General features: G+C 45.7%; 1 protein-coding gene across 4 annotated transcripts in view; it reads right to left on the reverse strand.

Annotated features, from left to right (window-relative positions):
• Nucleotides 1-580: 580 nt before the first annotated feature.
• Nucleotides 581-17679, reverse strand: part of LOC119952085 (gamma-aminobutyric acid receptor subunit gamma-4-like) — a 409052-nt gene continuing 391953 nt past the window's right edge. For 2 of the 4 annotated variants that reach the window (XM_038775633.1, XM_038775632.1), the window contains one exon: nucleotides 581-908. In XM_038775633.1, the coding sequence (XP_038631561.1) occupies nucleotides 630-908 (279 nt within the window). In that variant the 3' untranslated portion in view covers nucleotides 581-629. The remainder of the gene's footprint in view (nucleotides 909-17679) is intronic. The other 2 variants (XR_005457758.1, XR_005457757.1) reach the window with 2 other exon arrangements.

Consider the following 17679-nt stretch of genomic DNA (forward strand, 5'->3'; position numbering starts at 1 on the left):
GACATGACCTAGAGTATTTAAACATCCATCCCTAGCCTCAACATCCATCATGTCCCTCTCCTTGGTGAATACCGATGCAAAGTATTGTGACTGTGAGATACCGAGGCTCCCATGGCTATACTCCCTTAGTTGACTTGCCATATCTGGCCTCAGTGTTACTGGGGCTTTTTGCTGTAGAGAGGAATCTTTTGAATGGTTGCTGGTAAATGGATCAACAGTTTCTGCTCCGGATCAGCAACCAGTTAGCCCCAGCCGCAAGGTGCCCTTATATAGGGTGTTTGGTAAAGAAAAGAACATGGTGTGGTAATGTTGCTGAATAACCCTTACCTCTCACTACCCATCTAACCGGTTAGGCAATGTAGGGGAGGGGAGGGTATTGCTTTAAACCCCAACCCAGAGCATCACACAGGATTACAGAGTCCATTCAGCCCAACTCCCCCATGGCAGTGTTTATACTTCACAGTGGCCTCTATTTTCTTCTTCAACCCACATGAAAGAATTTCCATCTCGGCCTTCCACCTTCATATTTTTTATATAGCTTTTTCAAGAAAGGGACTGAGACAAACAAGAGAGTCAAAACTTTAGCAGGAGATCTTTTATTGTAGAATTAATTTAGCCAGGGCAATGGGTCACAGGTAGAGGTAAGATATCCAATAGACAAGATTGAAAAGTAGAAAGGCGGTGGGAAAGAAAACCCGGGAGTAGACATCCAGCCGGGAGATGTGAATGCGGATGTGTCCCCTCCGCCAGGTGCCAGTTTGACAATCATCGATGCAGCAGAAGAAGGATCGACAGTCCTTCCCCTCCAAACAGTCATCAGGCAGCTCGTCCTCTGGTTCTTGCCACTGTGCCAGGTTGTTCATGGTGATGGTGGTGAAGCAAGGTTCCACACCCGGTGCGCACGACTCCTAAAGTACCAATCAGAAAAAGATCAATTTGACAAGAGGGTAGGAGAGAGGGAGGTGACGACAAGATAGCCCATACTCTGAATAACGCTGTGCTGACTGTCTGGTTAACCCTGTGCAGACACTCTCTGATTAACCCCTGACTGACTCTGTTTGATAAATCCCATACTGACTCTTCCTGATTAATTTTATACTGACTCTTCCTGATTAATCCCATACTGACTCTTCCTGATTAATCCCGTACTGACTCTTCCTGATTAATCCCGTACTGGCTGTCTCTGGTTAATCCGCTATTGATTCTCTGATTAACCCCGACTAACCCTCGCTGATTAACGCTGTACTAACTCTGATCAACAGTGTGCTGACTCTTGCTGATTAACCCCATGCTGAATCTTTCTGGTTAATACCGTACTGTCTATCTCTGTTTAACCGCCGATTCACTTTCTGAATAAGCCCATGCTGACTCTCTCTGATTAACCCCGTGCTGACTCTATCTGATTAACCCTGTGCTGACTCTCTGATTAACCCCAAGCTGTCTCTCTCTGATTAACCCCGTGCTGACTCTCTCTGAATAAGCCCATGCTGTCTCTCTCTGATTAACCGCGTACTGACTCTCTCTGATTAACACCGTGCTGACGCTCTCTGATTAACCCGCATGCTGATTCTCTCTGATTAACCCCGTGTTGACTCTCTCTGATTAACCCCGTGCTGACTCTCTCTGATTAACCCCGTACACTCTCTCTGATTAACCCCGTGCTGACTCTCTCTGATTAACTGCGTACTGACTCTCTCTGATTAACTCGTGCTGACTCTGTCTGATTAACCCCGTACTGACTCTCTCTGAGTAACGTTGTACTGACTATCTCTGATTAACCCGCGCTAACTCTCTCTGATTAACCTCGTACTGACGGCCTCTGATTAACCCCAGGCTGACTCTCTCTCAGCAACCCTGTGCTAAATCTGTCTTATTACCCACATGCTGACTCTCTCTGATTAATCCCGTACTGACTGTCTCTGGTTAATCCGCTATTGATTCTCTGTTTAACCCCGACTAACTCTCGCTGATTAACGCTGTACTAACTCTGATCAACAGTGTGCTGACTCTTGCTGATTAACCCCATGCTAAATCTTTCTGGTTAATACCGTACTGTCTATCTCTGTTTAACCGCCGATTGACTCGCTGAATAAGACCATGCTGACTCTCTCTGATTAACCCCGTGCTGACTCTATCTGATTAACCCCGTGCTGCCTCTCTCTGATTAACCCCGTGGTGACTCTCTCTGATTAACACCGTGCTGACTCTCTCTGATTAAGCCCATGATGACTCTCTCTGATTAACACTGTGCTGACTCTGTCTGATTCACCCGCATGCTGACTCTCTCTGATTAACCCCGTGCTGACTCTCTGATTAACCCCAAAATGACTCTCTCTGATTAAACCCGTGCTGGCTCTCTCTGATTAACCCCGTGCTGACTCTCTCTGATTAACCCCGTGCTGACTCTCTCTGATTAACCCTGTGCTGACTTTCTCTGATTAACACTCTGCTGACTCTCTGATTAACCCCTGCTGACTCTCTCTGAATAAGCTCATGCTGACTGTCTCTGATTAACCCTGTGCTGACTCTCTCTGATTAACCTTGTACTGACTATCTCTGATTAACCCGCGCTAACTCACTCCGATTAACCTCGTTCTGACAGTCTCTGATTAACCCCGGGCTGACTCTCTCTCAGCAACCCTGTGCTAAATCTGTCTTATTAATCACGTGCTGACTCTCTCTGATTAACCCTGTACTGACTGCCTCTGATTAACCCTGTACCAACTCTCTGATTAACCTCATGCTATCTCTCTCTGATTAATCCTGTACTAACTCCCTCATTAACCCCATGCTTTGTCTCGCTGATTAACACAGTGCTGACTCTCTCTGATTATCCCATACAGACCCTCTGTGATTAACCCCGTGATGACTCTCTCTGATTAACCCCGTACTGACTCTCTCTGATTAACCCCGTGATGACTCTCTGATTAACCCCAAAATGACTCTCTCTGATTAAACCCGTGCTGGCTCTCTCTGATTAACCCCGTGCTGACTCTCTCTGATTAACCCCGTGCTGACTCTCTCTGATTAACCCTGTGCTGACTTTCTCTGATTAACACTCTGCTGACTCTCTGATTAACCCCTGCTGACTCTCTCTGAATAAGCTCATGCTGACTGTCTCTGATTAACCCTGTGCTGACTCTCTCTGATTAACCTTGTACTGACTATCTCTGATTAACCCGCGCTAACTCACTCCGATTAACCTCGTTCTGACAGTCTCTGATTAACCCCGGGCTGACTCTCTCTCAGCAACCCTGTGCTAAATCTGTCTTATTAATCACGTGCTGACTCTCTCTGATTAACCCTATACTGACTGCCTCTGATTAACCCTGTACCAACTCTCTGATTAACCTCATGCTATCTCTCTCTGATTAATCCTGTACTAACTCCCTCATTAACCCCATGCTTTGTCTCGCTGATTAACACAGTGCTGACTCTCTCTGATTATCCCATACAGACCCTCTGTGATTAACCCCGTGATGACTCTCTCTGATTAACCCCGTACTGACTCTCTCTGATTAACCCCGTGATGACTCTCTCTGATTAACCCTGTACTGACTCTCTCTGATTAACCCCGTGATGACACTCTCTGATTAACCGCGTGCTGACTCTCTCTGATTAAGCCCATGCTGACTCTCTCTGATTAACCCCGTGCTGACTCTCTCTGATTAACACCGTTCTGACTCTCTCTGATTATCCCATACAGACCCTCTCTGATTAACCCAATGATGACTCTCTCTGAATAACCGCATACTGACTCTCTCTGATTAACCCCGTGCTGACCCTCTCTGATTAATCCTGTACTAACTCTCTCATTAACCCCGTGCTATCTCTCACTGATTAACACCGTGCTGACTCTCTCTGATTATCCCATACAGACCCTCTCTATTTAACCCCGTGATGACTCTCTCTGATTAACCGCGTACTGACTCTCTCTGATTAACACCGTGCTGACTCTCTCTGATTAACCCACATGCTGACTCTCTGATTAACCCCGTGCTGACTCTCTCTGATTAACCCCGTGCTGACTCTCTCTGATTAACACCGTGCTGACCCTCTCTGATTAACACTGTGCTGACTCTCTCTAATTAACCCCGTACTGACTCTCTCTGATTAACCCCAAAATAACTCTCTCTGATTAAACCCGTGCTGGCTCTCTCTGTTTAACCCTGTGTTGACTCTCTCTGATAAGCCTGTACTTAGTCTCTCATTAACCCCGTGCTATCTCTCGCTGATTAACACCGTGCTGACTCTCTCTGATTATCCCATACAGACCTTTTCTGATTAACCCCGTGATGACTCTCTCTGATTATTCCACACAGACCCTCTCTGATTAACCCCATGCTACCTCTCTCTGATTAACACCGTTCTGACTCTCTCTGATTATCCCATACAGACACTCTCTGATTAACCCAATGATGACTCTCTCTGAATAACCGCATACTGACTCTCTCTGATTAACCCCGTGCTGACTCTCTCTGATTAATCCTGTACTAACTCTCTCATTAACCCCGTGCTATCTCTCACTGATTAACACCGTGCTGACTCTCTCTGATTATCCCATACAGACCCTCTCTATTTAACCCCGTGATGACTCTCTCTGATTAACCGCGTACTGACTCTCTCTGATTAACACCGTGCTGACTCACTCTGATTAACACCGTGCTGACTCTCTCTGATTAACTCCGTGCTGATTCTCTCTGCTTAATCCCGTGCTGACTCTCTCTGATTAACCCCGTGCTGACTCTCTCTGATTAACCCGGTGCTGACACTCTCTGATTAACCCTGTGCTGACTCTCTCTTTTTAACCCTCTGCTGACTCTCTCTGAGTAACCCCATGCTGAATCACTGATTAAACTGGTGCTGAACCTGTCTGATTAAGAAAGAACAAAGAACAAAGAAATATTACAGCACAGGAACAGGCCCTTCGGCCCTCCAGATCCAGATCCTCTATCTAAAACTGTCGCCTATTTTCTAAGGATCTGTATCCCTTTATATCCCTGCCCATTCATGTATCTATCTGGATTCATCTTAAATAATGCTATCGTGCCCGCCTCTACCACCTTCGCCGTCAATGCGTACCAGGCACGCACCATCCTCACATAAAGAACTTTCCACACATATCTCCCTGAAACTTTTCCCCTCTGACCTTGAACTCGTGGCCCCTAGTAATTGAGTCCCCCACTCTGGGGAAAAGCTTCTTGCTATCCACCTTGACTATACTTCTCATGATTTTGTAGACCTCAATATGGTCCCCTCAACCTCCGTCTTTCTAATGAAAATAATCCTAATCTACTCAACCTTTCTTCATAGCTAGCACCCTCCATACCAGGCAACACTCTGGTGAACCTCCTCTGCACCTTATCCAAAGCATCCACATCCTTTTGGTGATGTGGCGACCAGAACTGTACGCAGTATTCCAAATGTGGCCGAACCAAAGTCTTATACAACTGAAACATGACCTGCCAACTCTTGTACTCAATACGCCTTCCGATGAAGGGAAGCATGCTGTATGAATCATAGAATTTACAGTGCAGAAGGAGGCCATTCGGCCCATCGAGTCTGCACCGGCTCTTGGAAAGAGCACCCTACCCTACACCTCCACCCTATCCCCACAACCAAGTAACCCCACCCAACACTAAGGGCAATTTTGGACACTAAGGGCAATTTATCATGGCCAATCCACCTAACCTGCACATCTTTGTGACTGTAGGAGGAAACCGGAGCACCCGGAGGAAACCCACGCACACACGGTGAGGATGTGCAGACTCCACACAGGCAGTGACCTAAGCCGGAATCGAACCTGGGACTCTGGAGCTGTGAAGCGATTGTGCTATCCACAATGCTACCGTGCTGCCCACCACTCTATCGACCTGCGCAGCCATCTTCAGGGTACAATAGATCTGAACACCCAGATCTGTCTGTACATCAGTTTTCCCCAGGGTTTTTCCATTTACGGTATAGTCCGCTCTTGAATTGGATCTTCCAAAATGCATCATCTCGCATTTGCCTGGATTGAACTCCATCTGCCATTTCTCCGCCCAACTCCCCAATCTATCTATATTCTGTTGTATTCTCTGACAATCCCCTTCACTACCTGCTACTCCACCAATCTTAGTGTCATCTGCAAACTTGCTAATCAGACCACCTATACCTTCCTCCAGATCATTTATGTATATCACAAACAATAGTGGTCCCAGCACGGATCCCTGTGGAACACCACTGGTAGCAGTTCTCTATTTTGAGAAACTCCCTTCCACTACTACTCTTTGTCTCCTGTCGCCCAGTCAGTTCTTTATCCATCTAGCTAGTACACACTGGATCAATGAAACTTCACTTTTTCCATCAGCCTACCATGGGGAACTTTATGTAATGCCTTACTGAAGTCCATGTATATGACATCTACAGCCCTTCCCTCATCAATCATCTTTGTCACTTCCTCAAAGAATTCTATTAAGTTGGTAATTCCCTGCATAAAACCATGCTGCCTATGACTGATAAGCCCATTTTCTTCCAAATGGGAATAGATCCTACCCCTCAATATCTTCTCCAGCAGCTTCCCTACCACTGCTGTCAGGCTCACTGGTCTATAATTACCTGGATTATCCCTGCTACCCTTCTTAAACAAGGGGACAACATTAGCAATTCTTCAGTCCTCCGGTACCTCACCTGTGTTCAAGGATGCTGCAAAGATATCTGTTAAGGCCCCAGCTTTTTCCTCTCTCACTTCCCCCAGTAACCTGGGATAGATCCCATCCGGACCTGGGGACCTGTCCACCTTAATACCTTTTCGAATACCCAACACATCCGGCCTCCTTATGCCGACTTGACCTAGAGTAATCAAACATCTATGCCTAACCTCAACATCCGTCATGTCCCTCTCCTCGGTGAATACTGATGGAAAGTACTCGTTAAGAATCTCACGCATTTTCTCTGGCTCCACGCATAAATTTTCTCCTTTGTCCTTGAGTGGGCCAACCCTTTCTCTAGTTACCCTCTTGCTCCTCATATATGAATATAATGCTTTGGGATTATCTTTAACCCTGTATGCTAAAGCTATTTCATGATCCCTTTTAGCCCTCTTGATTCCTCGTTTCAGATTGGTTCTACATTCCCGATATTCTTCCAAAGCTTCGTCTGTCTTCAGTTGCCTTGACCTTATGTATGCTTCCTTTTTCCTCTTAGCTAGTCTCACAATTTCACCTGTCATCCATGGTTCCCTATTCTTGCCATTTCTATCCCTCATTTTCTCAGGGACATGTCTGTCCTGCACTCTAATCAACCTCTCTTTAAAAGCCTCCCACATATCAAATGTGGATTTACCTTCAAACAGCTGCTCCCAATCCACATTCCCCAGCTCCTGCCGAATTTTGGTATAGTTGGCTTACCCCCAATTTAGCACTCTTCCTTTAGGACCACTCTCGTCTTTGTCCATGAGTATTCTAAAACTTAGGGAATTGTGATCACTACTCCGAAAGTAATCCCCTACTGAAACTTCAACCACCTGGCTGGGCTCATTCCCCAACACCAGGTCCAGTCTGGCCCATTCCCGAGTTGGATTATTTACATACTGCTCTAGAAAACCCTCCTGGATGCTCATTACAAATTCTGCTCCATCTAAACCTCTGACACTATGTGTATCCCAGTCAATGTTGGGAAAATTATAATCTCCTATCACCACTACCCTGTTGCTCCTACATCTTTCCATAATCTGTTTACATATTTGTACCTCTATCTCACGCGTGCTGTTGGGAGGTCTGTAGTACAGTCCCAACAACCGCAGCCTTCTCATGCTGAATCTCTCTGATTATCATAGAATCATAGAATTTAAATTCTATGATTCTATGAACCTCTTGCTGATACTCTCTAATTAACCCTGTGCTGACTCTTTCCAATTAACCACATGCTGACTCTCTCAGTTTAACCCCACCCTGGCTCTCTCTGATTAACCCCGTACTGACTCTATTTGATTCACACCATACTGACTCTCTCTGATTAAGCCCATGCTGAATCTCTCTGATTAAGCCCGTGCTGACTCTCTCTGATTAACCCTGTGCTGACTCTCTCTGTTTAACCACATGTTAACTCTCTCTGATTAGCCCCATGCATTCTCTTTCTGATTTCCCTCCTGCACACTCTCTCTGATTCACCCCATGCTGACTGTCTTTGATTAACCTGGGGCTGACTCTAATTAACCTGATGCTGAAGGTCCCTATTTCACTCTGTCTCTGACGAACTGTGTGCTGAAGTTCTCTGATTAACCCTTTGGCTGAGAGTTTTTGACTCATCCTACACTGTCTCTAATGAACCCATAATGTTATTCCTGGGTGATACATGATTTCAATTGTTAAATCACCATCTTCCTCTCTTTGAACCATTGAAACCCACAGCCAATACACTTCCTTACTTTTTAACCTTACCTCCTTTCACTGAGTCCCTTTTGAATGGAGGGAGATTTGCTGATGGGCAAATTGATGTTTCCCTTCCTAAAGTGCAGATTTCCCCATTCTCAGTGGGATTCAATGGAAACAGGATTACTTTCCACAGCCCCGCAACCACCCTGTGTACACACTGCATGATTAAACTCACCCATTGTTGGCCTCTAGTCCCACCCATATTCCAGAGAACAGAAACCATGATCCTGCGAGCCTGAAGCTAGGTAGTGTAAATTGTTAGTTAACCTCACCCCCAACAATGTCCCACTATGGGGGGCGGGGGGGAGTTGACACTTGCAGTACCTTATTCAGTCTGAAAGCTGATGTACACAATCAAACAAACTAGTGACTCAATTTGATATTTTTGTGCCGAGTAGACATTGGTACCAATCACGGATTTTGCAGTGGGATGGTCCAGGCCTACGTTGCTGCTAGATTTGTTGGGCCCATTTTTCAGGTGTCCCCAGGACACCTGGAGTAGATGTCAGGTTTCCTATATATGCAAATGATGGGACTATTGGCTCTTTTTGGCCATCTTGCTGGAGTTTGGTGGTTCTGAGTTGGAGGAGGATCAGACCTGCGCCTCCTGATTTTGCAGAAGCCACTGAAATGTCAATGTTGAAGGAGCTGTGGTTGTGAAGTCAGGAGGATGAGTTGCTGATCTGCCAAAATCCCTTGCCCACTACCAACCACTCTGGGATGGTCCCGGTGGATTGGAAATTAGCAAACGTGACGCCACTGTTTAAAAAAGGAGGTAGGCAGAAAGCAGGAAATTATAGGCCAGTGAGTTTAACTTCGGTAATAGGGAAGATGCTGGAATCTATCATCAAGGAAGAAATTGCGAGGCATCTGGATAGAAATTGTCCCATTGGGCAGACGCAGCATGGGTTCGTAAAAGGCAGGTCGTGCCTAACTAATTTAGTGGAATTTTTTGAGGACATTACCAGTGCAGTAGATAACGGGGAGCCGATGGATGTGGTATATCTGGATTTCCAGAAAGCCTTTGACAAGGTGCCACACAAAAGGTTGCTGCATAAGATAAAGATGCATGGCATTAAGGGTAAAGTAGTAGCATGGATAGAGGATTGGTTAATTAATAGAAAGCAAAGAGTTGGGATAAATGGGTGTTTCTCTGGTTGGCAATCAGTAGCTAGTGGTGTCCCTCAGGGATCCGTGTTGGGCCCACAATTGTTCACAATTTACATTGATGATTTGGAGTTGGGGACCAAGGGCAATGTGTCCAAGTTTGCAGATGACACTAAGATGAGTGGTAAAGCGAAAAGTGCAGAGGATACTGGAAGTCTGCAGAGGGATTTGGATAGGTTAAGTGAATGGGCTCGGGTCTGGCAGATGGAATACAATGTTGACAAATGTGAGGTTATCCATTTTGGTAGGAATAACAGCAAACGGGATTATTATTTAAACGATAAAATATTAAAGCATGCCGCTGTTCAGAGAGACTTGGGTGTGCTAGTGCATGAGTCACAGAAGGTTGGTTTACAAGTGCAACAGGTGATTAAGAAGGCAAATGGAATTTTGTCCTTCATTGCTAGAGGGATGGAGTTTAAGACTAGGGAGGTTATGTTGCAATTGTATAAGGTGTTAGTGCGGCCACACCTGGAGTATTGTGTTCAGTTTTGGTCTCCTTACTTGAGAAAGGACGTACTGGCGCTGGAGGGTGTGCAGAGGAGATTCACTAGGTTAATCCCAGAGCTGAAGGGGTTGGATTATGAGGAGAGGTTGAGTAGACTGGGACTGTACTCGTTGGAATTTAGAAGGATGAGGGGAGATCTTATAGAAACATTTAAAATTATGAAGGGAATAGATAGGATAGATGCGGGCAGGTTGTTTCCACTGGCGGGTGACAGCAGAACTAGGGGGCATAGCCTCAAAAAAGGGGAAGTAGATTTAGAACTGAGTTTAGGAGGAACTTCTTCACCCAAAGGGTTGTGAATCTATGGAATTCCTTGCCCAGTGAAGCAGTTGAGGCTCCTTCATTACATGTTTTTAAGGTAAAGATAGATAGTTTTTTGAAGAATAAAGGGATTAAGGGTTATGGTGTTCGGGCCGGAAAGTGGAGCTGAGTCCACAAAAGATCAGCCATGATCTCATTGAATGGCGGAGCAGGCTCGAGGGGCCAGATGGCCTACTCCTGCTCCTAGTTCTTATGTTCTTATGTGCAGGGTAGGTGGATTGGCCACACTAAATTGCCCTTTAATTGGGAAAAAAAAAAATTGGGTACTCTAAATTTATTTTGAAAAAAGGGAAAGGTAAGTTTTGAAGTAAGTGAACAAGATATAAGGGTGGAGTTTTAGACATTGGTGGGGGAGGATATCAGGTCAGGATGAGGCACTAAAGAACAAAGAAAAGTACAGCACAGGAACAGGCCCTTCGGCCCTCCTGCACTGACCATGCTGCCCGTCTCACCTAAAGCCTTCTACCCTTCCTGGGTCCGTGTCCCTCTATTCCCATCCTCTTAATTTTTTTGTCAAGATGCCCCTTAAACGTCACTATCGTCCCTGCTTCCACCACCTCCTCCGGCAGCGAGTTCCAGGCACCCACTACCCTCTGTGCAAAAAAACTTCCCTCGCACATCTCCTCTAAACCTTGACCCTCGCACCTTAAACCTATGCCCCCTAGTAATTGACCCCTCTCCCCTGGGAAAAAGCTTCTGACACTGTTGGATTATCTGCAGGGGCGGGGGGTCGGATCATTGGGGAGGACACTATGGCCGATATCTTTCAATCTGATGAAGCCACCCAACCTCTTGCACAGTGGGAAGATCCCTCTGTGCCTGGAGCAGTGGGTGGCGCCAACAGACAGCAAGTGGGGGTGGCCTGAAAAGAGGTCTTCGCTTACAGACAGCATGGTCCAAGGTACCAGGGTGATAGCTACCCACTATCCCAGACCTTTCTGCTCTAAGTGTGTAATTGAGGAATCAATTATGTTCAGCGCAGCGGGGACGAGATTTCCCCAGAACTTGTTTCCATGCGTAGCAATCTCACCTCTTTGATTTGGTTGGCAGATCAGGAGATTGAACTCAGGCATAGGTGTTAGGTGGGTTGGCCATGATAAATTGCCCTTAAGTGTCCAAAATTGCCCTTAGTGTTGGGTGGGGTTACTGGGTTATGGGGATAGGGTGGAGGTGTTGACCTTGGGTAGGGTGCTCTTTCCAAGAGCCAGTGCAGACTCGATGGGCCGAATGGCCTCCTTCTGCACTGTAAATTCTATGATAATCTATGATAACCACACACCTCCAAACAGTGCCAAGGATGAAAATGGCCAATTTAGTGAAGAATTGAGCTGCCTGTAAAGATACTCATTAGGCACACTCAGCTTGCCCATGTAAAGGCGATAAAGCCCATCAACCTATTTTTAGTCAGATTCAAGCCTCGTGTTTGAAACCAAAAATGGGCACAAGCAATTTCTACTCTATCCTGAGCTGCAGCAGGAGATTCCCCATTTCAGTACAGTAACATTACATTGAGAAATATGGCAAACAGTGACACTGAAATGTTTCTGAAGCAAAGGGTACTCACACAATAGAGGTAAAAGGTGACTATAATAGTATTGTGCTGGGGCTCAGACTCTTGTTTTCCTCACAACCAAGAACAATAAGCAATTTATTAACCTATCTTAATCACATCCATCATGAACTAGTCTCAGGCACTCATCAGGCACTGTCTTCCATGGACAGTGGAGATAACATAGAGACAACGACAAACACATTTAGCCAGAACACTACCTGGCAATCGTCCGCCCTTTTTTAAGTAGTACCATGAGGTCTTCTGCATGAAAGGGCAGATGGGGCCTCATTTTAATGCTTCATCCAAAAGACAACAGAGTGAATTCTCTGCCTTTCCAGCTGCGTGTTTCTCGGCAGCGCACCCTCGCTTGCAGCGGGATTCCTGTTCCTGCCGCTGGCCAATGGGATTTCTCTTGTCCCCTCCCCACTCCGCTGGGAAACCGATGGGGTGGAAAGCGGGGGGGGGGGGGGGGGTGCCCTGCTGGCGGGATGGAGAATCCTGCCAGTGGAGAATTCACCCCAACATCTCCAATAGTGCAACACCTCCTCACTGCTGCCCCCTGCCTGTGTAGCACAACTGCAGCACTGGCGCTAGGGTGTCAGCCTGAATTTTGAGCTCACATTTCTGGAGTGGAACTTGAACCAAGAACTTTCAAATTGGAGACGAGCACAAAATCCATATCTTATTGAAGGCCTTTTGAAAATATCACATCAGCGACATTCCCCTTATTTACTCTTTATTGATCCTTGAAAGAAGTCAATAAGGTTGGCCAAGCAAGATCTTTACTTTTGAAATCTGACTTGACCATTCTCTACTGTATATATAGTTTGGAGATCTTGGCTGAAATTCTCTGGCTGTTTGCTGGCAGCGGGATTCCTTAGTTTCAGCGGCAGTGCACCCAGCACCTGTGGGTTTTCCAGCAGCATGGGGTGGCTTCAGTAGGGATTCCCATTGACAACAGCAGGAGCAGAGAATCTCCATGTCAGCAAACTGTATGCTGCCTCCTGCTGCTGAGAAACACATGGCTAGGAGTATCCCACCTCTTATTTCTACCTTTGATTTTTTTTTTTTGTTCACAGGATGTGGGCGTCGCTGGCCGGGCCAGTATTTATTGCCCATCCCTGAGGGCATTTAAGAGTCAACCACATTGCTGTGGCTCTGGAGTCACATGTAGGCCAGACCAGGTAAGGATGACAGATTTCCTTCCCTAAAAGACATTAGTGAACCAGATGGGTTTTTACGACAATCGGCAAGGGTTTCATAGTCACCTCTAGACCTCTATTTCCAGATCTTTATTGAATTCAAATTTCGCCATCTGCCATGGTGGGATTCGAACCCAAGTCCCCAGAGCAGGACTCTCGAATCTCTGGATTACTAGTCCATCGTTAATACCACTACGCCACTGCCTCCCGCTATAATAATTTAACTATTGTCCCTCCCATCGATGATAAGCTAATTGCTTAATAATTCCCTGGGCTTGTTCCAGCTCCCCTTTTTAAATGTCAGAATTATGTTAATGGACTGGAAGCCCTTGGCATTATTCCCCTTTCTCAGGAATGTCTATATATATGCAATAGTGTCTTTGATAGTGTCTTTGGCAGCACGGTAGCATGGTGGTTAGCATAAATGCTTCACAGCTCCAGGGTCCCAGGTTCGATTCACGGCTGGGTCACTGTCTGTGTGGAGTCTGCACGTCCTCCCCGTGTGTGCGTGGGTTTCCTCCGGGTGCTCCGGTTTCCTCCCACAGTCCAAAGATGTGCGGGTTAGGTGGATTGGCCATGCTAAATTGCCCGTAGTGTAAGGTTAATGGGGGGATTGTTGGGTTACGGGTATAGGGTGGATACGTGGGTTTGAGTAGGGTGATCATTGCACGGCACAACATCGAGGGCCGAAGGGCCTGTTCTGTGCTGTACTGTTCTATGTTCTATGTTCTATATTCTTGCCAGGCAATCAGCCATTAGTCCATGAGTGACCATAGGCAACTCTATCCATTATATATAGCTTGAGACCCGCTCCACATCAAATGTTGGGCAAGGCAAGGTGACAGTCCTCCCTACTATCATAGCCGGTATGGGGATTGAACCCATGCTGATGCCATCATTCTGAACTGCACTCTCACTAGATAGCTAACTGAGCTAACTGTCTGAAACTCTTCCAAGATGCAGAGACAATCTATCCAGGATTTTATGCAGCCTACCTCCTCCATTTATATCTGAAATGGATTTTTTATTGTCTAACATTATGAGGCAATATTGTTGATCTATATTTCCACAATTTCCACTGTGCGTTTATTGTGTTTTTCCCTCAGAGACCCTACTGCTATTTTGATTTTTCATTTGTCATTTACCTGTGTATATTTGTAGAATGCTTCACCATTGCTTTTTATATTGCTTCACAATTTAATTTCCTCGTTTCTCTGCATTCCTAATTGATTTTTGATTTATTTTCTGCTTCAAATTTACTTTTGTTATCCTCACTTTTGTTGTTCATGTAGTTAGAGCTAACATTCTCTCTAGTTTTATTTTACCCTTCTCTCTTTATTCATCCATGCTGAATCAATATTAGCTAATTTGCATTTGTTTTTGTTCAGCGTATATTTCTTCTGAACTTTATTACTGATTGTTTCAAATATTTTGACTCTTAGCAATATACTTTTTAATATTTAATATTTTAATATATTTTAAATATTTTGACTCTCATCAATTTTTACAGATGCACCAAAGAAAGCATCCCATCTGGCTGCCTCCCAGTCTGGTATGGCAACTGCTCGGCCCAGGACCGCAAGAAACTTCAGAGAGTCATGAACACGGTCCAGTCCATCACACGAACCCGCCTACCATCCATTGACTCCTACTACACCTCCCGCTGCCTTGGGAAAGCGGGCAGCATAAACAAAGACTCCTCCCACTCAGGTTATTTTCTCTTCCAACTGGGGCTGTTTAGCACAGGGCTAAATCGCTGGCTTTAAAAGCAGACCAAGCAGGTCAGCAGCACGGTTTGATTCCCCGAACAGGCGCCGGAATGTGGTGACTAGGGGCTTTTCACAGTAACTTCATTTGAAGCCTGCTCGTGACAATACGCAATTTTCTTTTTCTTTCTTTTCTTTTCTTCTTTACATGCTGTAGACCAGAGACTTTAATCCACACTCATACTGAGAAGTGAGTGTATTGGAGAGCTCGTCATCTGAAGCAAGGACTCTTATGTTTTCACCTTAACCTTATAAACACAGTAACTGTGTTTAGATTTACAAACCCAGTGACTGTATTTATTGGGCAACCAAGGGCCAAAGATTTCAGGTATTTTCTTTATGAATTATTGGTTAATTTACTTGTATTGTGACTTTGGGGTCGGTGGGGCTGGAATTAACCGTGCACGAGCCCAGGGTGTCAAAACACTTCTTACACAAAACAGGTATATTGCAACCCCTTTCTCTTTTCTCACTAGTGTCTTTGTATGTATATAAAATCTCCCATGATTATTATTCAATGTTTTTTTCATGCATTTGCCTATAATTCTTCCTTCACTATGAGGTGGTATGTAGAATGCTGCTACAAGATATACAGGCTGATGTGTGATGCCATGTCCAACTCTATTAATATTATTAACAATTAACTGTAACTCTGTTTACCAGGATGCTTCCTGGTCTGGAGGGTGTTAGCTATGTGGAGAGGCTGAATAGACTCTTACTGTTTTCATTAGCAAGACAGAGGTTGAGGGGTGACATTATATAGGTCTACAAGATTATGAGGGGCATGGATAGAGTGGATGGGCAGGCATTCTTTCCCAGCGTGGAGGGGTCAGTCACCAGGGGGCATACGTTTAAGGTCCATGGAGCAAAGTGCGCGGCAGGTTTTTAACGTAGAGGGGGGTGAGTGTCTGAAATGCGCTGCCAGGGGGGGTTGTGGAAGCAGATACATTAATGCTGTTCAAAAGGCATCTTGAAAAATACACGGATAGGATGGGTATACAGAGATATGGCATAAGGAAGTGCTGAGGGTTTTGGCTTAGGTCGGTATCTTGACTGGAACAGTCTTGGAGGGCCAAAGGGCCTGTTCTTGTGCTGTACTGTTCTTTGCCTATTAACTGCATATACATGCACACAAAAATAGGATGGGGGAACCATTCCTTTCATCAGATGCTGCCTCCTCTGAATATAATTGTGTGTCTGCAGCATGCTGCCTCCCACTATGGATTTCTTTTTCCCTCAGTAGCTTTTCCATTATTGTGATGTGCACTCTGCATTTGAAATATTATTTGTACACAAAATTAACCTTGTTACAATTAAGGTTCCATTCAACAGGATTAATTTTCAGTTTTGGACCATATCTTATCTTTATCTCTTTCCATATTGCCTCTGGGTCTCTCTTAATGTCGATTAAGCCCCTTTCTCTACTGTCACGATGTTGTCTCTAATTAGTGCAGCCACCCCTTTTCCCAACCTTTCAAAATACATCCTATCCTACAGTATTTAATTGCCAGTTCTGATCTTTATGTAATCATGTTTCATGAGCACATCTGGCTCCTCACTATGAATTATTGCCTCCAGTTGCCTTGTTTTGGTTCGGAGGCCGTGTAATTAAATTTGTTTTCATTAATTGCTCCTCACACTTTAACAGTCATTTTATACTTGTGCCTACAATTGTATGTTCCCTGAACTTTTATGTTAGTCAAATTTCTTTGCATTTTCCAGCCACTACTCTCATATATTTTTTATCTTCACGCTATTTCAACAAATCACCCCCCCCCCCCCCCCCCCCCAACCAGCCATGGTTCTTACTAGTTTGAATTCTTTAGAACCTCAGTTAGGCCACACTTGGAGTACAGTGTTCAATTCTGGTCGCCACACTACCAGAACAATGTGGAGGCTTTAGAGAGGGTGCAGAAGAGATTTACCAGGATGTTGCCTGGTATGGAGGGCATTAGCTGTGAGGAGCGGTTGAATAAACCCGGTTTGTTCTCGCTGAAACGACGGAGGTTGAGGGGCGACCTGATAGAGGTCGACAAAATTATGAGTGGCATAGACAGAGTGGATAGTCAGAGGCTTTTCCCCAGGGTAGAGGGGTCAATTACTAGGGGGCATAGGTTTAAGGTGCGAGGGGCAAGGTTTAGAGTAGATGTACGAGGAAAGTTTTTTACACAGAGGGTAGTGGGTGCCTGGAACTCGCTGCCGGAGTAGGTGGTGGAAGCAGGGACGATAGTGACATTTAAGGGGCATCTTCACGAATACATGAATAGGATGGGCATAGAGGGACCCAGGAAGTGTAGAAGTTTGTAGTTGAGTCGGGCAGCATTGTCGGCACGGGCTTGAAGGGCCGAAGAGCCTGTTCTTGTGCTGTACTGTTCTTTGTTCTTTGTTCTTTTTCCTTAACTACTGCCCTCTTTATCCTCTCCACTAGGGCACTTGTCCTGGTTCAGTTCACATGGAGCCAATTCCATTAGTACAGTAATGGTGCCTTTTCGTCTATGTGCTCTGCTTTCATCGCTCACCGATGTGTTCCCCTTCCCATGGCTGGTGCATCATCCTTCATGTAAGTTTCCCTTGTTAGAGAACTGGGGCGGAATTCTCCGACCCCCCGCAGGGTCGGGGAATCGCCCGGGGCCGGCGTAAATCCCGCCCCCGCCGTGGCCGGAATTCTCCGCCACCCGGGAATCAGCAGGAGTGGGAATGGTCGGCGGGCCCCCCGCCGCGATTCTCCGGCCCGCGATGGGCCGAAGTC

Source organism: Scyliorhinus canicula, chromosome 17 (assembly GCF_902713615.1).
Source record: "Scyliorhinus canicula chromosome 17, sScyCan1.1, whole genome shotgun sequence".
NCBI classification, from domain to species: Eukaryota; Metazoa; Chordata; class Chondrichthyes; order Carcharhiniformes; family Scyliorhinidae; genus Scyliorhinus; species Scyliorhinus canicula.